The 23666-nt window shown below is 37.0% G+C and overlaps 2 protein-coding genes across 4 annotated transcripts; both read right to left on the reverse strand.

Annotated features, from left to right (window-relative positions):
- Positions 1 to 439: 439 nt before the first annotated feature.
- Positions 440 to 11508, reverse strand: dmbx2 (diencephalon/mesencephalon homeobox 2). Of its 3 annotated transcripts, none has more exons than XM_089119716.1 (4): positions 10679 to 11508; positions 2890 to 3065; positions 2084 to 2259; positions 440 to 1677 (listed from the first exon to the last, which is right to left on the reverse strand). In XM_089119716.1, exons 1-4 carry the CDS (start codon positions 10870 to 10872, stop codon positions 1234 to 1236), a joined length of 990 nt encoding a protein of 329 aa, XP_088975842.1. In that variant the 5' UTR covers positions 10873 to 11508; the 3' UTR covers positions 440 to 1233. The 3 variants fall into 3 exon arrangements, with proteins under 3 accessions (XP_088975842.1, XP_088975843.1, XP_039523814.2); XM_089119717.1 differs by having other exon boundaries at positions 2890 to 3069; positions 10679 to 10793; XM_039667880.2 differs by lacking the exon at positions 10679 to 11508 and adding an exon at positions 3189 to 3690 and having other exon boundaries at positions 2890 to 3075.
- Positions 11509 to 11885: 377 nt separating this feature from the next.
- rexo1 (REX1, RNA exonuclease 1 homolog) lies at positions 11886 to 23666 on the reverse strand. Its single transcript, XM_039677470.2, has 16 exons — positions 23332 to 23666; positions 21150 to 22870; positions 20870 to 20980; positions 19239 to 19455; positions 19012 to 19160; positions 18796 to 18933; positions 18580 to 18700; positions 17957 to 18082; positions 17497 to 17634; positions 16368 to 16481; positions 16187 to 16260; positions 15149 to 15259; positions 14843 to 14958; positions 14622 to 14760; positions 12927 to 13047; positions 11886 to 12728 (listed from the first exon to the last, which is right to left on the reverse strand). Exons 1-16 carry the CDS (start codon positions 23516 to 23518, stop codon positions 12640 to 12642), a joined length of 3672 nt encoding a protein of 1223 aa, XP_039533404.2. The 5' UTR covers positions 23519 to 23666; the 3' UTR covers positions 11886 to 12639.

Here is a 23666-nt window from a genome sequence, read left to right on the forward strand (position 1 = left end):
CAGAACCATTTGTTTTTATAGAGAAAATGCTCTATATAATCTCTTTTCCCCATAACATTTTATATGTGCCTTTATTCTGAATAATATGTTTGTATAGGGTATAATGTTTTGTTTAATAAATAATAATACTATATACAGTATAAAACATTTTATTTATAATATATAAATATATATATATATATATATATATATTATGTTCACGTCTTATAAAAGTGTGTATATATATATATATATATACACACTTTTATAAGACGTGAACATAATCAACATATTCTGCATAACCTATGAACATGGACATTTCCTGTTTTTATTTTCTGGAAGTATAGAACTGCTCACTCTTAAATGAGAATTACAGTTGAAGTTTAATAAATAAATTGTATTTATTAAACTTCAACTATAATTATCATTCATATCCTTACAATAGCACACAGGTTGTGACATATAGCATACTGTTGGTGCTTTTAATGACTTTTCACAACTGCCTGTGTATCTAATATCATCCAGAAAAACATTTGTACTGGACATGCACATATGTTTATGAATATTCAGTTGAATTTGGTGAATTTGTCAAATAAGATTAGTCTATACAGGCATTTGCCAGCAATCTTATTCCAATTTATAGAAACCAGACTGTTGGCTTAAGCTAGTTACAGCAAACCATTTTGCATGATTTCTTAATCCAAATATGACCATATTCATATTAACATTATAATATTGTTTTGTATACAGTTCAGTGATTGGTAACTGTGGCTTTCATTCATTAAAAAAGGATTAATCATGGTTATATATTTACAACATGGAGAAAAAAAAGTAAATGTAACCTTTTCATTGTTAATGCTCAGAATGATCCACATTTGGCAAAATCATTTATTGCATGGACAAAAATTATGACAACCAAGTGTGCAATCCCAGAAACTACACAGCAGACTATTACTGATTCGAGTGTTTTTTATGTTTATTCGTATTAAAAATTATCAAAAGTTTATACAAATCTACAAAGTGCTCAAATGTGTGTGTGCAACACAATAGTTTTCTTAATGCTCTAAGAAATGCAAAATGGAGCATGAAAGCTGGCAAAATAAGCCAGTTTGTACAAAATACAATCAAAACCAATGAAAAGAACCACATCCAAACCTTTCCATTATTCTCAGAGTAAAAGTTACAATGTTGTGGTGACACAGGAACACCTGTTCCCTCTTCACGGTGACTGTGGTTTATTGGTTGATGATACGGCTACATGTCCAGGTGGTGGTGGACCACAGATTTAGATTGACAGGCAGACTGAAGCATGAGATTGCTGCATTTCCCCAATGGCACAAGATTGATGGCCGTGCCGTGCTGCTGTTGCATTATCGGTAAATATGTAGGAGAGAAAGGCAGACCTGCAGAAAGCAGCCCAAGTGCATGAGGCATTGGTTGTTGGTAGTGTTCTCCAGTAATGAATGGAAGAACAGCAGAGGAGTGTAGTCTGGGGTGGGAATGAAGGTGAATAGAGTCCGGTGAGGAAGGAATGGTCTTGTTTTCCCTAATTGAGGGTTGAGATTTTGAATTAAAGCCTTTCTCTTGGTCCTTCGCCCCTTCTTTACGTTGTTTAGTAGCACCTCGGCTTTCTTCTTTGGGAAGGGGTGTGAAGCGTTGACCTTTTCTAAATTTGGCACGTCTGTTTTTGAACCACACCTGAAGAAAAATGTTTTGTTAATCAAAGATGTTTTAAGCACATTTAACCTGCACTCTTGGAAAGAAAGTTTCCAAAATGGGGGTTTTGCAGTATGAAAAACCTTTTTTGGAAAGAAAAAAGTGTAAGGAACATTTTGAAACTTTTGTGTAATTAAGCTTCCACACTGTAAAAAAATAAAATCATATGATTAACTCATCAAAAAAGTTAAGTTTTTTTTTATGTTATCCAAGATTCAACTCATTTTTTAACGCAAGTTAATGCAACTTAAAAAAAAGTACAATTCATTGATGTTAAAGGTTTGTGATGGAGCCATCAGTGCCAATAAAGAACCTTTATACTCTAAATGTATTGTAATATTTAGATGTGTTCTGCTTGTTGAACACTGGATGTTCATGGGTCTCTCACCTGAATACGGGCCTCTGGGAGGTTGATGCAGACTGCTAGTCTCTCTCTCATGCCCACATCTGGATATTGGGTTTGCTGAAAGGCCTTTTCGAGTGCTTGTAACTGGGACACATTGAAGGCCGTGCGACTGCGACGCTGCTTTTGCTGGTTCCCGTAGCGCGCCTCAAGAATGAGTTCTAAATGAAGATGATATCAAGGCTATTAGTTGTTTTCAATTCATTTCATGATACTTAATGATGATGCTTGTCTAACACACTAGGACTCAAATGTGTAAGTCCACATACAGTAAAAGAGTGGATTCAGAATATGGAAATAAGCAACGTTTTAAAATTAAAAAATAAGCTATATTAATGAACTTTCTGCACTATTTTTAGGTCAATTTTTATAAATCAACATCTGAATTGCAAACAAGCAAATTAAAAGCATTTTCAGACGTCCTAACCTCGCTGGATACTAAATAAAATTATGAACAATAGGCTATATATATTTTTTTTTTAAAAGAAGAAAAAAATAATAAAGACTATTCTTTTTTTATATATCAACTTAATTCTATTTATATGAAATGTAGGCTATTCGTAAATATAATCAAATTATTAGACATTTAACCAACACATATAGGCCTACATAATTCATTTTTAATCAACTGGCCAACATAGCTAGAACACTAGTGTAAAGGTTAAGGGTGTATAGCCTACTTAAAAGCTCAACGAATTAGAAGTTACAATTTTACAAATGCTGCATTTGCTCTGCACTTCATTTATATTCCGGTACCGGGTCTCTAAAGTCCAAGCGGCTATGCTTCTCACCAGCCAGGCGCTCGGCCACCGTGAAAGTCTGCATGGACGCCGGGCTGGCCGCTGAATGAAGCTGAAGCGGCGGCGCCATCTGCTGGTGAGCCTCGTGGAATAACGAGTTGACGCGTTGCAATGGAAAAGGCCCCTGGCCGTTTCTTGGTCCACAGAAATACACAGAATTCATTCTGCTGGCTCTGGCTGAGAGGATAAAAAAATGTAAGTATCGCTTAAAATAAAAAAAATATCACCTAAAATGTGATATGGAACTGGTAGAAAAAAACATAATAGAAACAAAAACGATGAACACTTACCTACAACTTCCAATGAACTGTGGAATGATCAGTTGCAAAAACGAACATTTACCCTGTAAAAGTACGCGTAACCACTGTTTGTTTTCCTCATACGATTTTAAAATCCCAAGGAAACATTTCACAGGAGCTGGTAAAATCCCTCAAAATTTTACAATGAAGTTTCTTTTGGTAAGGCAGACCTGTAATGCTCCACGTTGACTACGGTTTAGGTTCTCTCCAGCTCAGTTTCCACTATTTAAGAGGCATTAACTTCAGCTTCCTTCAACCATTAGCCAATAGAAAGAAAGGTATTAGCCTGGATTAAGTGGGATGAGGGACAGAAAGGGGGGGTTTGGGGGCTCAAGTTTTTGAAACTATTGAACTTGGGAGATTTAGGCAAAGCATCGCCCTTCAATGAGCGCTCCCCCCTTTAAAACAATTAAAACAATGTGGTCGGCTAATCTCTGGGGTTGGGCAGATTAAAATAACAGCCTTTGATTGTCCGTTGTTCTCTTCCTTCTTTCTCTGCCATTCCCCAGCTTTTGTTAGTATTAACTCCAGGGGGGGGGGGGGGGGGGGGGTGTTTGCTTGGCTGGTTTGTTTTGCTAACTGGACCCATATTTTGCCCAGAAAATGTCAACTTGAGAATGCACTCTGGAAGTGGCCTATTAGGGTAATTTCTTAGGGCTAAATGTTCCACAAATCTTTCCTTCTAATCAAATCCTCTCTCAAAAAAGGGAGGATTTAAGGCTATTAGCATCTGAAAATGAATAAAATGAAAGACACATGGGATAAAGAACGTCTGCAGTCCGTGGTGTCAAACCCAATGATGGAATAAATCAACAATACAGTCATGAAGCAAACATATCAACCAATCTGAATCTCACTCCTTGTCATTATCCCATCTCTCAACACCCTCTCTCATTGAGCTCAAGCAGCAGTTTAGCTCCAGCTGAAACCTCAGATCAGATCATCCTCAGTAAAACTGCAGCCGAGCGGCTGGGAGCGGCTCAGGAGGTTCAGAGATGTAAATTCCGCTAAATCCTGACACTGTGCAGCTCAGGGCCAGGAAGGCGAGGCATGTGGAGAGCTAGATTATGTTTCCCACGAGTATCAGGGCAGTTGCACACTCCTCGGTGTGTGTGTGTGTGTGTGTGTGTGTGTGTGTGTCTCCAAGAGGGCAATACAAGAACCAGTACAGCAGCCAAGCAGGAGCTGGGCTAAACTGGCATGAGACTCTCACACACACACTCTCTCTCAATTTTATATCCACTTTCCTGCTGGAAAGGATTATTTGTTTGTATTCAGACAGTCATGGAATTCTGGTCTTTAATAGAAAGGCAGATTTACACAATAAGATTTTTTGTAAAGATCTAGCCTACATCTTTGCAGAAGTCTATGGGAATATTAATGAACACTTTGATTATTCGTTTAATTCTACTTTTGGATGTTTAATACATTTCATAGTACCTATAGGCTACTGTAAAAAAAAAAAAATAGCAGTAAGGTTTAAAAAAAACAACTCTATGAACTCTATTCTCTAACTCTAAGAATCCTGGAAAAAAAAATGTATCACGGTTTCTACAAAAAGTTTTCAACATTGATAATAATAAGAGCACCAAATCAGCGTATTAGAATTATTTCTAAAGGATCATGTGACACTAAAGTCTGACCATCTCAAGAATAAATTACATTTTTTTAATATTTGAATGCAGAAAAAAACAATAGTACTATTTCACAATATTACTGTATTTTTTTGTTACTATATTTTTGATTATATAGATGCAGCCTTTTGGGGCAAAAGAGACTTTCAACATTTTAAAATCTTACCGACTTAAAATGTTTATACATTTTTATTAAACTTCTAACTGGTTTCCTATTATGTTTTTTTCCTCTTTTTTGTTTAACAGAGAGCTTTAACAGCTTTGTTCAGTTAAGGATAGGCTAATTATCTTCTCTTCTCCGCCTGTAACAGAGATATTGAATATGATCAATGTTGTTCGATTTTTTAAAAATGATTAGGCTACTTTATGAATAAACATACCAGTCACAAAAAACATTAGCTATATTTAATGACTTTATATCACTTTTTATTTTTTTTTTTTACATTGTAAACGACATCATATACGATGTTCATATTTGCTTATTTTGGCCTTTGTAAAAATAATTGTTTATTTTTACATTGTTCAATATCTGTCTTTCTTACTAAGTCAAATCAGTCTCCTGTAATTATACAACAACCAATAATCAATCTATTAAACAACCAGCCTTCATATAACCAAACATGTCAAACTATTGATGAATTTACTTTTATTACAATTAAATGTGGAGATTTGTATACTAATGTTTTAGGCCAGACTGCACATTTTAATACAGGAACGTTTCTATATAGTAATGCTCAATTCATGAGGTCTTAAAACTGTGAAATTAGTTTGTAGACGGGAGAAAAAAAGTGCTTAAAAAGAAATATTTGTTGGTGGGCAAAAGCCAGTTGAAAATGCTTTTACAGCTTGTAGATTTAATGCTTTATATCATTGCAAGTCGTTCTGATATCTTTTTTGAGCCGTCAAATGGCAACAGCTCACCTAGACCAACACTTTCCACTTTTCTGATATTTTCACACCTGACTGACGTTTCAAACTATCGTGGAATTGTGCTGAAGTTTTTCTCCCTGTGTTCAAGGCTCTGCTTTTTTCTCCTTTTGCGATGTTCTTGCCTGTCAAGCTGTATTAGTGTCCTCTCAAAATAAGTCATTTAGAAGAACCTTAGCTGAGCAGCCTCTGAACCCCATTAAAAGCTTGGCGCTCAGAGCCCAGAAGCCTTTGTCTCTTCAGCCTGCGGGATTAGTGGAGATTTGCTGCTAAGAAAAAAAAGTAGTTATTTCATGGCACTTTCATGATGAAACCTGGCCAAAGCTGTGTTGGCTGGGAGGATTAGAGCTACACAAAGACGCTGGTTGTGTGTGACCCCCTCCCCGAAAACCACCGCCCCGGTGCAATACCCCCTCAAAAACCCCAAACACACACCATCCCCACCTCATAACTCCGGCTCAGTCCGTAATGAGAGCTGAGTTTTCATCTCCTGCTAAAATTGCGTTTCGGCTTTACCCACTCTACAGCTTTGAAGAGACAACAAAGTGGTGGATGCATCTGGAATTTTCCCATTCAGATGTTTATTTACATAGGTGTAATTGGATGCAAACCCATTAATTTGTCTTAGTGCCCAGCAACAGTCAAGCTTTGGAGGTTTAGAACCTGTCTGTAGAGTTTAAGGGGTTTAGACGATGTGTGCCAGTGGATCCACTTACAAAGACACAGATTAGCAGCATTAAAAACACAGGAAAGACTAGGGTAAACTCTTTACAGAGTTTCAAACTCATAAGCTAGATTTTTGCTTGATTTCGCTCTGATTTTCATAAAAGTGACAAGTAGAAATATGGATGATTAAATAAATAGAACTGGTTATATTATTAAAGGGATACTCCACTTTTTTTTTTTTTTTGGAAATAGGCTAATTTTACAACTTCCTTAGAGTTAAACAGTTGAGTTTTACAATTTTCGAATCCATTCAGACGATGTTCTGATATTTAGAAGAATATCAGTAACCAGACAGTTTCTGGTAGCATTGACTTAAGTTAAAGAATGGAATCGAAAATGGTAAAACCCAACTGTTTAACTCTGGGGGAGTTGTAAAATCAGCCTATTTCCCAAAAAAGTGGAGTTTCCAGTGGAGTAAGGAAAACCCTATGGGGCACACGTTCAAAAGGACCATTCAAACAAACACTTTTTTTTTAATTCTACTGCACTCGAGTATGATGCATCTTCCTAAAAATACAGTTCTTAAGTTAAAATAAATTCACCTCTTAAAAACTATCTCTCTAGACCTCGACTTTTATCATTCAACTGACCTGAGTCTTGTGATTTTAACTGAAAAAACACGTTCTTTGTGAACCGGTGTAGTGCCGAAATGTGTGACCCATCGAATTGTGTGACTCTAGTAAGCACTGTAGTGATGGTATGGTCAGGATTAGGATTGGGATTAGGAGCCGGACAGATTAGTGCAATATAGTGCTTACTATGGTCACATAATTCGGTGGGTTGGCGCAACTGGCTCTAAAAAGCAGTAACATGTTCAACTTTTGAAAAGCACACATCAAGACTTTGCATTTTTTCCCCTAGTTAGTTCACACAATGAAAATTCTGTCATTAATTACTCACCCTACTCCGAAATCTGAGAGCTTTCTGTCCCTCCATTGACAGCAATGTCATTGCAACTTTCAAGGCCCAGAAAGGTGGTAAAAACATTGTTAAAATAGTCCATGTGACTACAGTAGTCCAACCTTAATGTTATGAAGCGATGAGAATACTTTTTGTGCGCAAAGAAAACCCTAAAATAATGACTTTATTCAATGATCTCTTCTCTTCCATGTCATTCAAAAAATATCTTCACTTGTGTTCCGAAGGTGAATGAAGGTCTGGAACGACATGAGGGTGTGTAATTAATGACAGAATTTTAATTTTTGAGTGAACTAACCCTTTAAAGTAGTAGTTAACTTTTTTTAAAAACTTTTGCTAATAATTTACTCACCCCCATGTCATACAAGATGTCCATGTCTTTCTTTCTTCAGTCGAAAAGAAATGAAGGTTTTTGATGAAAACATTCCAGGATTTTTCTCTATAGAATGGACTTCATTGGGAACCAAACGGTTCGTCAAAATGAACTTATCTTTTTTCGAGTCATTTCGTTCATTCAACAAACAAAATGACTCAAAAAAAGATTCGTTAATTTTGATGACGAACGAGTTCGAACAGGAGAGTCACGAACGCACATGACAGAACAGAGCAAGGCGATCATTCGTGCTTATAAAACTTGTCGTTTCCGATTGTTTCGCTAGATCAGACCCTTATTCATCATCTCATCTGGTGTCGTTTAAAGCCCTTTGAAGCTGCAATGAAACTCTCATTTGGACATAGAACCGTTTGGCACCCAATGAAGTCCATTATATGGAGAAAAATCCTGTAATGTTGTAAGACGGCAAGACGGCAAGGCAAGGTGATTTACTAAGGTTTACACTAGCCAATTCACTGGTGTTTGAACCATTATTCACCGTCCCCCAAAAAAGCACGTCTTAAACCAGACACAAATTTTCGCAGCTCTTGGTAGATTGTGTTGGTCATTATGCGTCTGTTCTTTAATTTGAGCATCGTCAGTATGCCGCTTTTATGGGATTGCGCTCTCGCGCTAATTTGCCCTGTTTAGTAAATCTGGATGTATAAGATATTAAATGTGTACAATACTTTTATTGATGGTTTGGACTGCTAGTTTTGAGTTTAAAGAAACTTTTGCTCTTTTGTGTTGCAGAGGGGCCTTTATGAGCAGAATTGGACCTTTTATCTCAATGGACGTTCTAAAGCCGCAGCTAAGTGAAAGCGTTTTAATATGATTTGGATTGGTTTAAAACTACAGGGGGGCTCTAGAGAAGAACAGAGGGGGTTCATTTAGCCTTTTGAGAGGTTTTGTTTACAGGCCCTGTTTAACAGATGTTGGAGTGAGGAGCAGAATGCTCTCCCTTTCTTTAATTACTTATCAAAAGTGGAAATTTGTATTGACAAGCGCCTGTCAAGAGGAGAGCTTTGTAGTTGTCAGTTATCTGAGAGAGAGCCGCTTAACCAAGAGGCCCCTCGGACACTCGCTGGATCGATCCCAGCACAGCACAATTGGCTCACTGGGCAGCTCTGTGTGGACAGGAGTGTGTGAGGGGGGCCTCAGAAGAAGTGCAGTGGGACTAAAGACTTCTTCAGAGGGGGAAATCGATGTGGCTATAGCTTGGCCTTTGACCCTGCGCAGTGAGGGTGCAGAAGCGTGAGGTCAGCGGCAAAGTTTAAGCTCCATAAGAGGCACCCAGAGATATTCTCAAAAGAGCCTCTGAAGATGCAAACACAAAAGCTATCGAACATAAAACAAAAGAAAACAAACGCACAGCAGGAGTAAAAACGCGCACCAGATGTTTACACTGATAATGGACTGATCCTCACTTATCAACTGTTTATCTACCCGTTAACTCATGAACTTGTGTTGAAATGCCATAAAAAGCAGCATTTACAAGCAGTTTTAAATGAAGACAATTTTTTCTAATATATATAAATAACATACAATATTTGCATGATGGAGACCCAATTAGATCTATCTATCTATCTATCTATCTATCTATCTATCTATCTATCTATCTATCTATCTATCTATCTATCTATCTATCTATCTATCTATCTATCCATCTATCAATCTATACTTTAAAAAATGCTGGGTTGTTTTAACCCAATGTTGGTCAAATATGGACAAACCCAGCCATTGGGTTACATTTTTAACCCAATGTTTGAGTTTGTCCATTTTTGACCCAAAATTGGGTTAAAACAGCCCAGCATTTTTTAGAGTCTATCTATCTATCTATCTATCTATCTATCTATCTATCTATCTATCTATCTATCTATCTATCTATCTATCTATCTATCTATCTATCTATCTATCTATCTATCCATCCATCCATCCATCCATCCATCCATCCATCCATCCATCCATCCTTAACATTTTACTTGAAAAATAATCACGTATATAGTAATCATTTTTGCAAGTAATAATTGGAAGAATACAATAAAACTAATATGCTAAGAAATGTTTTATAGCCAAACTCAAAAGTTTAGTGTATCTAAAAAGGATGTCTTTAAAACGTAGTCAGAGAAATATTATTAATAATAATAATTTAAAAAAAAAACAATGTCCAAGAACAGAAATAGAAACGCATAGAAATAATCTAGAATAAAATACATTAATGAACTATTTTACTTGTAAAATATTTCATCCAAGACAACCAACCATGTTGGATGAACATTCAAAAATAAAAACAGTATAACGAGTTGATACTGAATGATTCAGTGATCTCTCAGACTAAACTGCATATGCATCCAAATACAACAAACCCTACAATACAAAAAACCTGCATGTTCTGCATCCAAATTTAACCAAAACCTTTTAAGCCGTCAGACCATGGCATGAGTCTGGCTCATCTTAAGTCTTATGGATCAATATTGGACATAACTAGAGGATCAATCGCCTAATTAGGTGACAAGATTGTCCAATGGGCGGATGACCTATGACATTTGATTAGCATATACTATTCTTTCAGAGTGGAGTGTGTAACAGGTTAACTTTTCTTGCTTAGTGTTGCTTACAAAATGCAATAAATGAATGTCATTGCTTGAGATGACTAAATATCAAACCAAATTGTAAAAACACTACAATTTGCCCATGAGCATCCCTCCTCTCTTGGGTGACCCCCAGCAGTCAAAGGTGATCAGAAGAGTGACTGATCGAACTTGATAATGAACAAGACTTTAAGCTGTTTCACTGCACATGCTCAAATCTTCAAATCACTCAATAAACACAGTGAGAGCCGCCCCCCTTCCCAGCCACCCCGACATTGTGCGAGATATTGATCCTGCCACTGTTTTTAATACCTGGGGTCCGGGACTGTGACACGAGATGGCTGGGGCCCAGGGTAAACACATGGGCTTGGGGTGAGCAGGATACAATAGACCTCCCCTCTACGCCTCCACAAGCTCTTTGTGTCATTTTGTTGTCCGAGAAAACAGCTGCTGAAGAAAGAGTTCTTAGCCAGGCACCTGCTGGAAAAGGTCTCATATATAGACATACAAAATAACTAGAGGAAGATGGTGAAGTGGAACAGACAGGTCAGGATAAAAGAGCAGAGAACATTCTCAATCAAAAGATTGACATCCGTGTGTTTGGAAATTCCCTTGAGGCACTGAAATAAGTGTCTTATGCACACCAAGTTTGCATTAATGTGATAAAAATAGAGTAAAACGGTAATATTGTGGAATATTACTATATTTAAAAAAGGTTAATTTTTTTCCTGTGATGCAAAGCTAAATTTACAGCATAGTTTCTCCAGTCTTGGGTGTCACCCGATCCTTCAGAAATCATTCTAATATGCTGATTACTAAATATTTTGAAAACAGTTGTGCTCCTTGAAATTTTTGTGGAAACTTTTTTGAGATACTTTTTTCAGCATTCTTTGATAAATAGAAAAGAATAGCATTTATTTAAAAAAAACTTTTTTAACGATCTAAATGTCTTTTGAACTTTCAGTCAATTTAATGCATCCTTAAAAACAAAATCTTGCTCACCATAAACTTTTGTTTGGTAGTGTATATGTTAGTGGTGGTATATCAATTTTTTAAAATGTGCAATATAAGAATGCTAAGAATAGTTGTTTTTTTAAATACCTTTTTTTTTTTTTATAGCCTATTTATAGCTTATTAATAGAAAATTATTTTATTTATTGCTTTTAATAGAAATAACTAAACAGCTGCAAAAAAAGCTTAGATACAACTTATTTACAGCTCATGGCATTAATGTCACCTAATTTAATAATATTACAAAACACTGTACAGCCATCTTGATCTTTACTTTTGACAATTATTGAAAGTGCGTTTTTAGGAGCAGTCTGATGTGTTGATGTGTTTAAGGCGGCAGGCCTGCACAAATAACAACATTTATTGCGTCAACATACAAAGTTTTATATCTTAAATGATCTAATACAAATTAAACTAAATAGTAAATCAAAGTAAACAGTTTTTTTTCTTTTCTCAAATTGTCCTGTCAGCTCATGAATTAAGTGAACAAATCACTAACAAATCTGAATGTGTAAATAAATTGTACTTATTTGAGTACAGTAATAATACTCAGTCTGGCTTACAAGATGCTGGGTCATGAAAATCACAGAATTATCTACCTTTACATATTCGCAGCGACATAAAGTGTGTGGATTGCTATACATTATTACTAGAGGAAGTGACATCACATCACTGCTGAAAAATATGGTTTCAAGTATAATTGTGGATTTAATATACAACTATATCTGTATAGTGCAACATATTGACCTTCCAGGAACGACACCTGGAGTCACATCACCTAAAGTGAACATTAAAACATCAAAACTGATGATTTGGGAGGGCTGGGGTTCTTGAAAACAAAACAATACTGCTGGGAAAAAAAAGAGAGAATACTTTAACTCAACAAAAGGTCAATTACCCTCAGCCCAATCCGTGTCCACTTACGTCCATGATAATTACGGCCATAACGAGGTCTGTTTTAGCGTGGTGAGAATCAGCATTGCTTGTTTCATAGGGCACTAGCTCCGGTTGCTAGGAGCCATGGTGGTCCGGGCTTTGCAATCTGTCACATTATTCCCACAGGTCTCCTCCCCTTTGTGTTAGTCCTTCTCTTTCTTTCCCCATCATTCAAACTGCAGCATTTACTTTGACAGAGTTTATCCGACCCTTGTGACGCACGGCCCATTATGAAGAGCTTCAGTGACTCTTCCTCTATGACACCCTGTTCATCGAAAATCATTCCAGGTCATAACATGGTGAGAGAGAACTGGCAGGGTCAGAGGTCATCTCTTCACCTTGGCATCTTCTTTGATCTTCCAGATCATGAGTTCCATGCAGGCCCGGGCATCCTCACTGGAGTCATGCCCCTCCACTGTAAAGAGACAAGAAACACATATACAGCCCAGATATTATTAATTATAATATTATTATGAAACATTCCTTCAACAGCTAGATCAAATAAAATATATATTTCATATTGAGGCAGGTTTGGCCATATATATCCTGTTCATTTTTTGGTGGGTTTGACCTAAGAAAGCTGATGCAGATTAGTGCAGATTAACATCCTCACCACTGTCCTGTATGATGCGTTTGAGGTAGTCAGCCATAAGGTTTCGCAGGGCACGTTTGTAGGGTAGACCCAGGCGGTGAGGAAACACAATGGCGGTGTCCACGACAATGCTGTGAATAAGCTAGTAAACAGAGAACAGATAGCACAGTTATGTTAATAATTTTTCATTAAAGATAAATATAGCACTGTTCCAAACCCTACTATGCTACATAACTGTATTCTTTCTTTCTTTCATCCACACACATACATGCACTACTGGTCAAAAGTTTGGAATAATTAAAGCTGTAGTCTGTAAATTTTGGCGCTTTAGCGGTTAATAAAAAGAACTGCAGGTGTCTTGTGGAAGAACATTGTAGCCGGAGCTATTTCTCTCTGTTTATGTCTATGACGTGTCACATGGGTACTGGGCTACTCCGTAGTGGTACGACCTGTCCCGAACCAGTCTAAAATAATCAGAATATAAACACTTATTATATGTGTACTGTAGTGATTCAGGATAAGACAAAAACTCAGTTTGGAAAAAGGATTCATGATGTACTCGATTAATTGAACTAGGGCTGTGACACGATTAATCGCATCCCAAAAAAAAGTTTGTGTTTACATAATATATGTGTGTGTAGTCTGTATAATTATTTTGTATAGATAAATACACACACATGCATGTACATATTTAAGAAATATTTGCATGTATATACTTTATATATATTTATACAAAATTAATATTATACATAAATATAAATATTTGATATATTAATAACACATTTTTCTTAAATATATACATGCATATGTGTGTATTTATCTATACAAAATAATTAAACACACTACACACACATATATTATGTAAACACAAACTTTTATTTTGGATGCGATTAATCGCGATTAATCGTTTCACAGCTCTATTTTGAACACACAAAAAAGTTAAGGGATGCAAATTTAAGATTTTTAAATATTTTTGAAAGAAGTCTCTTGTGTTCACTAAGGCTGCTTTTATTTGATAAAAATTCAGTAAGAACTGTAATATTATGTAACACTATAACAATTTAAAAGTTTTCTTTTTGAATAAATTGTAAAATGTAATTTATTCCTGTGATAGCAAAGCTAAAATCTCCAGTCTTGAGTGTCAAATCACATGTTATTCAGAAATCATTCTAATATGCAGATTTTTCTTATTTCTTATAACTATCAGTGTTAGAAATGTTGTTCATTGAAGTTTATATTCATCAAAGAACCCTAAAATAAAAAAACATGTCACGGTTTTCACAAAAATATTATATCAAGTATTTCTTTCAAAAACAAAACAAATCTCTATTTTTCATGGTAGTGTGTGTGTATATACATATGTATAAATTAAATCAATCCCAAAATGCATTGCGATGAGAAATAGAACAGACTATTCAACATAAATATCACTCTTAATATCTATAATATATAATATAATATAAGACATACTAAAATATATAGAATATTTATATTGAATATTCTCTTTCTTATCACATTGCATTCTGGGACTGCTTTATTTATGAAGGATAAATCCAATACCACATATACAACTGCATACTTGGAATTTTTATCTTATAAAGTTTCTGTTTGGAGCAGGCTTTGTATCACAAGCACACTTCAAATTCCTAAAAATGCTTATCTAAGGAGGCAGCATATTAGGTTTCGATCATTAAAAAAGACAGTGTTTGTGTGAACCTTGAGCGCAAACAGGTCACTCTCAAGACTGTGTCCAATTAGAATCGACTTAGCACTGAACATGCTCAGCAGCACCGCCTGCACGTCTCTCAGGGTGATGGTGGTGTTCTCCAGATCATCCTGGGTCACACCTGAAAACCTGAACATAACAGACACAGGTGTAAGTGAAACTGGAAAACCGAAAGGCAAACGAATGGCAAATCTCTTAACACAATTCCTACCGTGTGTTGTAATCCACCACTTTGCTCCCTGGCTTGACAAACGTGTCATAGACAACTTTGAGGTCAGAGTTAATGACAGTCACTCTGGTCAGCTCCAAACCTTGCTTTGTGTAGCACTATAAAACAAGTATTGAGTTGACAAAGGTTACAGCATTTAATCAGATTAAATAAAGTTTTAAAGCTGCTTGTAATATTATCGGCTTTATAAACCTATGAACTCACCCACAACCGCATCCTGTTTCCTTCATGAGGCTTTTTATTTTCCACTTAAATAAGTGTGGGTGTAATTCAATAACTTATTCTCACCATTTCACAGTCCAAGGCGTAGACACCAGCATTTCCATCTACTGGCAACGGTTTGCTAAAAGTCTTCACAAAACCATCTAAGGACTCTTTACGGCCATCTTGTACATGTTGCTGAAGAAAAAGGGAACAGCGAAAACAGTTATTCTAATCCTTCAGAGACTTCATACACATTACTGAACATAATACTTACTATAAACACCTTTTTAAAAGCTTTGCCTGCTTCGACCAGTGAATTCAACTATGAAAATGACTAGATGCCTTGGCTTAAGGTAATGTGAACAACCCTTTTTATCTCATGTATGCCAACAAAAATATGTTTGTCATCAGCAAAAATATAATTACATATTTGTAAGATGAAGTCAATTTATTTATTTAGCTATATGTCAATATCAAATATATTCATGGCTTTATTCATGGCAATAATAAATAAAGTTTTTTTGTTAAAAAATAAAACCATTGCCTAGTAACAAGTAAATGTGTTACATTATTGGAGATTTGCAAAGATTTCAGCATCTGCATTTTCCAGAGGTTTTGATGCAGTTTGAGAAAATGTTCTCGAATGTAACATTACTAATAACTAATATATAACATTTACTATGATATTATCTATATGACCATTAGATTTTATAGGTTTTTAGATTAAACTATTACTATAATAGGGACTATTACATGTATGTATTTAAGGGCATTTAGAAGAATATCTCATTTTAGATTTAAGAAAAGTTTGTTGGAGAAGTTAACCCAAGCTTATTCAATAATCAACTGTCCATTACACCCATTACACAAAGAGTTTGTTATGCTCCCATCAGGCCGTAGATATAGAGCAATGTGTGTGGAGGGGGGTACCAGGAGGTTTAAAAACTCATTTATACCAACTGCTATTTCAATGTTAAATAGTCTGTAATCATGTGCCTTTTTTAACACGTCTACTTGTGTGTGCTTGTGTTAATGTGATGCGTGGCACACAGGTGCTAGTTTCTTAATTTCAAAACTAATTTCCTAAGGGATAAATAAAACTGAACTGAAGATGAGACCTACTTTACACACTTCACATCCAGGGGAACCAACCGCACCAGAGCAGCAGCTGTAAAGTGTCTCCCAACCTCCTGGAACTACATAAGACACACAAACATGGCACTAAATATGCACTGAAATACAGTTGTACGGTCATTGCAGAATCTCCTCCCACGTCTCATACGTACACGATACACATACCCACCTCTGTTTCTGCGTAATCTTCCCCAGTGGTGACAGCATTCCTCCTTACGCACACAGCTGCCATTAGCATTTATCTTGTACTCTGCGCCACATCGACAACAGATTTTGGAAAAAGCTGAGGAAGACATACAGGACAATTCATCAAAATCAATATTGCAAATGTTATGGTAAGGGAAGATATTTTCGAATGTAATTAAGTGTCATTGTGGCGAGGAGCAGGGTAAGGCCGAGAGCCATGGAAGAGGGGAGAGGAGCGAGGCCGTTGTAGTGAATGACTGGTCGAGTCCCAGGGAGGAGCTCCGGAAGGATAAAAGAAGGAGTGATGACAGTGGAAGACAAGAGAGGACCAGGCCTGGGACATTTTAAGTTGTTGTTTTGGCTTTGTTTACACCGCAGTAGTCCTTGTTGTTTGTTTATTTTGTGATTAAAGTTTATGTTGAACGTTTGTTGGTCCCCACCTCATTCTAGGAACTATGAACTTCATTATGGTCATGTCATATTAAATATTTAAAGTCCCCCTGTAGTCAATCATTTTATCCCTTAAAACTCATCGTTGATCATCAAAATTACATATTTAACATTTTTTTCCTTGAAAAAAATCTTCATTCCTTGAATAGCTTGCCTCATTTAGTATATGCGGTTCTATGAATATGCAAATTATCCCCGCTTTCACTCACTCACAACAGCTCAGAGATCCATTCGTTGATGATCACACGTTGACGTGATTGGTTACAAGGTAGTTTCTGAATGATTTAAAATTCATTAAAATGCATTTTTGACAATGTCTTTGGTTCACTGCAGTTTTAAGGAGAAAATACTCAGCAATGGTGTTGGGCTTATGAATTTACACATGGTTTATTAACAACATTAAAAACTTGATTTTAAGGAGTTTAAGTGAAACTCCTTTAGTTTAAATTGTAGAGCTTATAAGCTTAAGTTTTAAAAGCTTAAACTTAAGTTTAAGTTTAGAGTTTAAGTTGTGTCCATGAAAAACAAAACTTTATTGGCTTATGCCGGGGTGATAAAGGTTTGAGTGTAGTGCCACCAAGTGGTTTGGCTCTGTGTTATAGGTTGAATTGTGAAAAATTAGCATCAAAGAAATGGTCAAAAACCATCAAAATGGAACTTACGGTCATTGTTTTTCTTTTCTGGAAGGTTATGGACGACAGCGTGACCAGACATCTCGGGGTGAGGTCTGGGGTAGCCATGCTCCTGCAGCTGTTCTTCAGTCATTGCATACTTTTTCAGTATCTTGTAGAGAATGGCACCTGAAAACCAGCATGATGCACAAATAACTGTAAATTGATCTGTCTCTGGAAATACCCCCTTAATATCATTCAGACTATAGAGCAAATAAATCACCTAGACATGGAACTGAAAGTGTTGTTATAGGTAACTAAAACTGTTAAAAAATATTTCCATTAATTGAAATAAATCTGAAAAACATAAACTTAGAAAACCTAAACCAAAATTAGAAATGTTGCTTCCGAAAACTACTGAAATGTAAGTTAAAGTACTACAATGACTAAAACTAAACCTGAACTAACATTTAAATCTAATAAAAATATGAAGTGAAGTGGACTGAGGTACCTTTGAGGTCCATATCCTGCTGTTTGCCGGAGCGGTTGATTGTAAAGCTGGTTGTAGCAGCAAGCCGTCCACCAAGTACTTCTTCATGGGATTGAGCCTTTCTATTCCCAGATACAGCCGGGGTCTCTGTGGAACAAAAAGGACAAGAAATATTCATTAAAATTAAAATTCATAAATTGTACAAGATGAATATTATATTCATATATTTAAATATATATTATTTATAATAAAAAAAATGCATTTAATTTAAAATAAAATGAAAATTGAGTGTAAAATAAGCACAAATTTGCTTTTTTTAATTAGCGCAGAATGTTACTTTTTTATTCATTTTATATCACAACATTTCTTAGTTTTAATTGGTTAAAAAAAAATTCTAAAGCCTTTCTTATTTCTGATTTACATACGAGATTTTCAGTCTGGTCTCAGACTTTTGGACTCTTTCATGAACAATAACAGTTTAATATAAGAGACCCACAAACCAGACAAACTACTGTTTTTCTCTTGGTAAAGGCAGATAACCCCAGATTTTAGACGAATGTCTACTAAACGATAAATAAATTCAAAAGTAATGATGACAGTATAACAGGAATATTGATCTGAGTGTGTGTGTGTGTTAGACGCACTGATGACAGGGGACATAGGTGTGCTCTTGCCGCGGAGCTTCTTCAGTGTGTTCACAGCTACATTCAGGTAGATGTTCTTACTGCTGCTCCTGTCATACACCACCTTCTCTTCCTCCAGAGCCTGGGAGCAAAGAAGACATCCACAATATACGCATCTATGACATATCAGGGAGTTAACATTAACTCAAATCAAATTATGGACGTTGGAGGTCATACCATCTGAAAGGCTTCCTGTTCAGATGAATTGAACTTCAGGCACTCATCAATGAAGATATTGAGGTAACGTTGACGGACATTAGTGGGCACCTTGGCCCCAAATTCAGCAGGAATGACAGGACGCTTCATGGTAGAGCTCTGTGATGGGCAGAACACAGAGTGTTTATTGGAGATATGCAAAAATACCATTACATGACTGTTATAGGGTGGCGTTACCTTCAAAGTGGGGGTGTGAGCAACTCTCTTCTGCATTGTAGTGGATGTAGTCTTTGACAGGATGCCCGCCGACGTTTGAGCTTTGACTGAAAGCAGATCTTTCGTCACCCTAGTGGGTGACAACACCTGACTGCTGGAACCAGCTAATCCTAAAGAAAAAAACGATAAATGTGTTTTTAACTCCTAAAATTTAATCAATTTAAACTGATTGGATGTAGGATTCATACCATGCTTTGAGGAGGGCAGGGAGGCATTTGGCCGGTGCGCCACCCGTCGTTTTTCTCCAGGGAGCCCCAGTATTGTGTGGGTGGGTGCAGACGCAGTCTTTACAGCAGCAGCCAGCTGTGCCGCCTGCTGCTGGGCCTTCTGCATGCGCTGGTAACAGATCTCCTGTGCCGTCTTCCTCCGCTGCTGCATCGGCACAGCGTTCATCGAAGCCTCTGACTGAATTAAGAGAATTATTAAAGCAATTATTAAAAAACTGGACATCTTCAATTTCTGAACACAACTATGGAGTTATTTAATAGTATACGTTATGAACCCTATTTAGTTGAACTTGCTTTTTCCGCCTGACTTCTTGACCTAATTTGCATTTTTGATGTTTTTTAGACACTTAAAACGCAGTGTTGGGGGAGTAACTATCGAAAAGTAGTGACGTACATTTTTTGTACAACAGCTCAGGTGTTTTCAAAATAGGGAAGCTCAATACAGTAATGACCTACTTTTTCCAACAAGTAAAGGTGCGTGACAAAATGTTAGAGAAAATATTTGGCTTAACATTTTAATGCTGTTCATTTAAGTTATGGCCTTTTGAGTTTTATTTGTAGTATTTTGTGTATCTGTTAAATGCTGTTTAATGGTGTCAACTTAATATCTCAATAATAATTTAGTGCCAGATAAAAAATGCTTTTAAGCTTTGTGTGTGCATATATGTAAGGTATTTGAGGCGAGTGCTCTACCGTCAATAAGTAACGGCTGAAGGGCGTTGTTAGGCACGATGCGAAGCCGAGTTCAGCCGTTACTTATTCACAATACAGCACTTGCCTCGAGTACCTTATTGTTTTTATAAAACGGTTACCACACAATAAAAATATTAAAGTAAAAAAAAAAGTATTAGTGCAATTTTCATGAAGTAAAATCACCAAAAGCCTTCGTTCCGCTAGAAAAAAATAGTCCCTGACCGAGAACAGCAACAACGTTCCAATGTGTAATATTGTTGCGAAGTGTTGCGCAGTGATAAATAGAACCGTTGGGTGAAGCGGTCATAGCCGTGTTATATCATGAATAAAGCACAGCTATTGACCAATCAGAATCAAGGATTGAAACTAACCGTTTATATATATACACACAAAAATACAGTCAAAAATGCAGCTTCCTATTTTTATTTATTCCTGACTTGTTTTTAGCATCATAACTCCAGTATTTAGTCACATGATCCTACAGAAATCATTCTAACATGATTTGGTGCTCAAGAAACATTTCCTCTAGCAGTCAAAAACAACTATGATTACATAACTACGCCATTTTGATGAATAGAAAGTTTACAAGAACAGAAATTATTTGAAACTGAAATCTTTTAACAGAAGACATTATAAATGTCTTTACACTCTCTTTTCATCAGTTTAATGAGTCCTTGCTGAATAAAAGTATTAATTTCTTCTTCTAAAAAAACATCTGATGAGCCAGAATTTGTGAATAATAGTATATAGTATTATAGAAGAATCTATTTACTTCTATTAAGTTTAGAAAATGTCACAGATTCTGTCACCACTGTTGCACACCAAATACAACTAATATACAGATATGAAACCCAAAACAAAAAGAGAGAGAACATTTAAATCTGCAACCCAACACTCACCTTTCCTTGAACTTTAAAATGTGACACCCTCTTCTTCTGACCAGGAAAGAGAGTAGTTAAAGTGCTTTCAGTTTCTTCCTCGTCCTCCTCCTCCTCCTGTTCCCTTGAAGGCTAAAAACACACATGAAAGTGAAACTGAAACTGTCAGTTGCAACAGAAAACCCCAAATTTCCACCACCAGCAAAATGCTGAATCACATCCTCAAAACCCCATAAAAGCATTTTAGAGTGATTGAAATGATTATCAGAACAAGAGGAATACAGAAAACTCATTGTGTTACCTGCTTAGCTTGTCTCCCTTTGTCTTCCATCTTGACCTCTTTGGATTCATTAAATATCCGCAGACACTCCTCCATGGGGTCCGAGTCATACATCTCATCCTGCAGACAGTAGTCGTCCACTGCTTCATCACCACCACCACCACCATCATCATTATTATCCTCTGACGATGATGAAGTATCTTCCGAGGTTTTCCTCTCATTAATCACGAGGCTCCCCCGTTTAAAAGCAGAAGCAGACTTCCTCACTATCCTCTCGTCTTCCTCATCATCCTCTTCGGCACTCTCAGCACCGAACAAGTCCTTGTGGCTGAGATTCCTCTGTTTGGTCTCTCTTGCCTCTTTGTGATCAAGGATCGAGCTGCTTTTTTTACTTTTATCTTTAGTGCTACTGCTATTGGAACTCCCACTTCCATGGCTGCTTTTCTTTTTGCACTTCTCTTTTGAGCTGCTCTCAAGTTTTCCGTTCTTTTGGTCCTTGAATTTGGATGGCACCTTATCGTTTTTTACAGGTTTGTCCGTTTTGGGTTTCTTGACATCGCCGCTTCCTCTCTCTTTTTCCCTTTGGCTGTGTTCACTCTTTACCTTAACTATCTTCTTGTTCGTTTCATCATTACTCTTTGACTCAGCTCCGTCTTTCCGCACCTTTTCCTTTGACTTACTGCTTCCATCCAGAGTCTTACTGTGGTTCTTCTCTTTTTTACTTGAATTTTTTGACGTCTTGTTCACACCTGAACTTTCCAGCCTTTCTTTTGGATTCTTCTTATTGGGATCTTTCTCCTCTTTTTTTGGCTTATCAGATTTAACATTTTTCACCTGACTCACAGACATATTTTTATGCATTTTTTTGTCTGTCCGGTCCATATCCTGGATGTCATCCGATTCACTCGGTGAGAAGCCATCATCTATTTTAGCCACCTGCTTTCTTTGTTGTCCCATCAAACTCGACTCTCGTTCCTGTTTCAAGCCGATGTTGATCCCCTTGCGCTGCAGGCGGCTTATGGACATCGGCCGATACTCTGTCCCCGAACTTTCCTCGTCGGATTCAGACAAACTTACACTGTACTTCGGGACATCTGCCTTAGGTGGGGACGACCTTGGTTTTTTTGCCGTTGGAACATATTCATCATCTTCCCCTTGTTTTTTAGGGTAAAATCTCTTTCTCCCATCTCCTTTTGAATGCAAAGTTCTCTGTTCTTTAACAGTCGGCTTAGCCGAATAGTTTGACAGTGGGTCGTACTCCATGTCCGTTGTTGGTTTGGAATTATCCAGAGTGTATTTAAACTTGACACGGGATGGTGGCGGGGGTAACAACTTTTTAACTTTTGTTTTGGAGACAGCAGTGGGCACATACTCCAGCGCGTTGGCGTTGTTACTGCTGTTCTCCGAGTCCAAAGTGTATTTGCTGGAGCGAGGGGAGGGGGTATATTCACTCGCTTGGCCCATCTGATAGCTCCCAGGATCATAGCCCTGATGGGATGATGCAGGGGGCTTCGGTCTCTTAACAGAGCTCGTGGTGGGTTCATATTCCTGATCTCCAATCCGAGAAAGCTTCTTCTTCTCCCTTTCCATCTCATTGCGAACAGCCTCAATGGCCCGATTGACCAGCTCCAACTCCATGGTCCCGAGGTCCACATCCTGACCCGCCGACAGGCTCGATGGTGGCTCCCCATTATGCTCTCCCGATCTCACAACCTCCGGACTGAATGGATCATATCCTTGATCTGTAAAGTCACAAGATTTTAAAAATCAACCACAGAATCAAAACAATATATTACACACACACACACATACTACATATATATAATTTTTTTTCAGTATATATATACATATACATACACACACACATATATTGCAAATATATATAAAACATATTGTACTAATGTCAAACTAACTTTACATACTAAACAAAATTTATTGCACACTCCAAAAACAAATATTACATTCGAGGGATAAAAGGTTACTGTTACTGTCACTGTAAGCTGTAAAAGCATTTGAATCAATAAAGTGTTCATTAATAATACATCAATTGAATTGATTGACAGATCCACAGTTGAATTCTGTTTGTTTTTTGATTCTTTGTTCCACAGCAGAAAGCGTCTGTGCATGTAAATGTAACGTTACATGAACCAAAAGACTATCTGAACAAATGAAAACCTGACATCACGAAGACATTTTAATTCACCGTTTGGACTCGCGGAAAGCGCTTTAGTCTTTTTGATGTCGTATATCCCAGAGGCAGCTCGTCTTTGTTTGCTGTGTCTGAAGTGACAGTAGGGTCTGCTGCACCCATCTGCACCGGCTTTCCCTTTGTTATTCTCACAATAAAACGGGCAGTCAATCCCACGAAAGAACCCCGTAGGTCTCAACATTGCGGTTCATAACCACTGTCACTTTATCTGCCCTTTAACTGGTATGTTTTGACAATACATGCGTGGTCATTTACATATCCGTATGTTGCCACTTTCTTTCGGACAACAACAGACTTCCTACGACGCCATATTTTATGAGCGACAGAGG

This window comes from Pimephales promelas, chromosome 14 (genome assembly GCF_988280905.1).
Source record: "Pimephales promelas chromosome 14, fPimPro1.hap1.1, whole genome shotgun sequence".
In the NCBI taxonomy this organism is placed as follows: domain Eukaryota; kingdom Metazoa; phylum Chordata; class Actinopteri; order Cypriniformes; family Leuciscidae; genus Pimephales; species Pimephales promelas.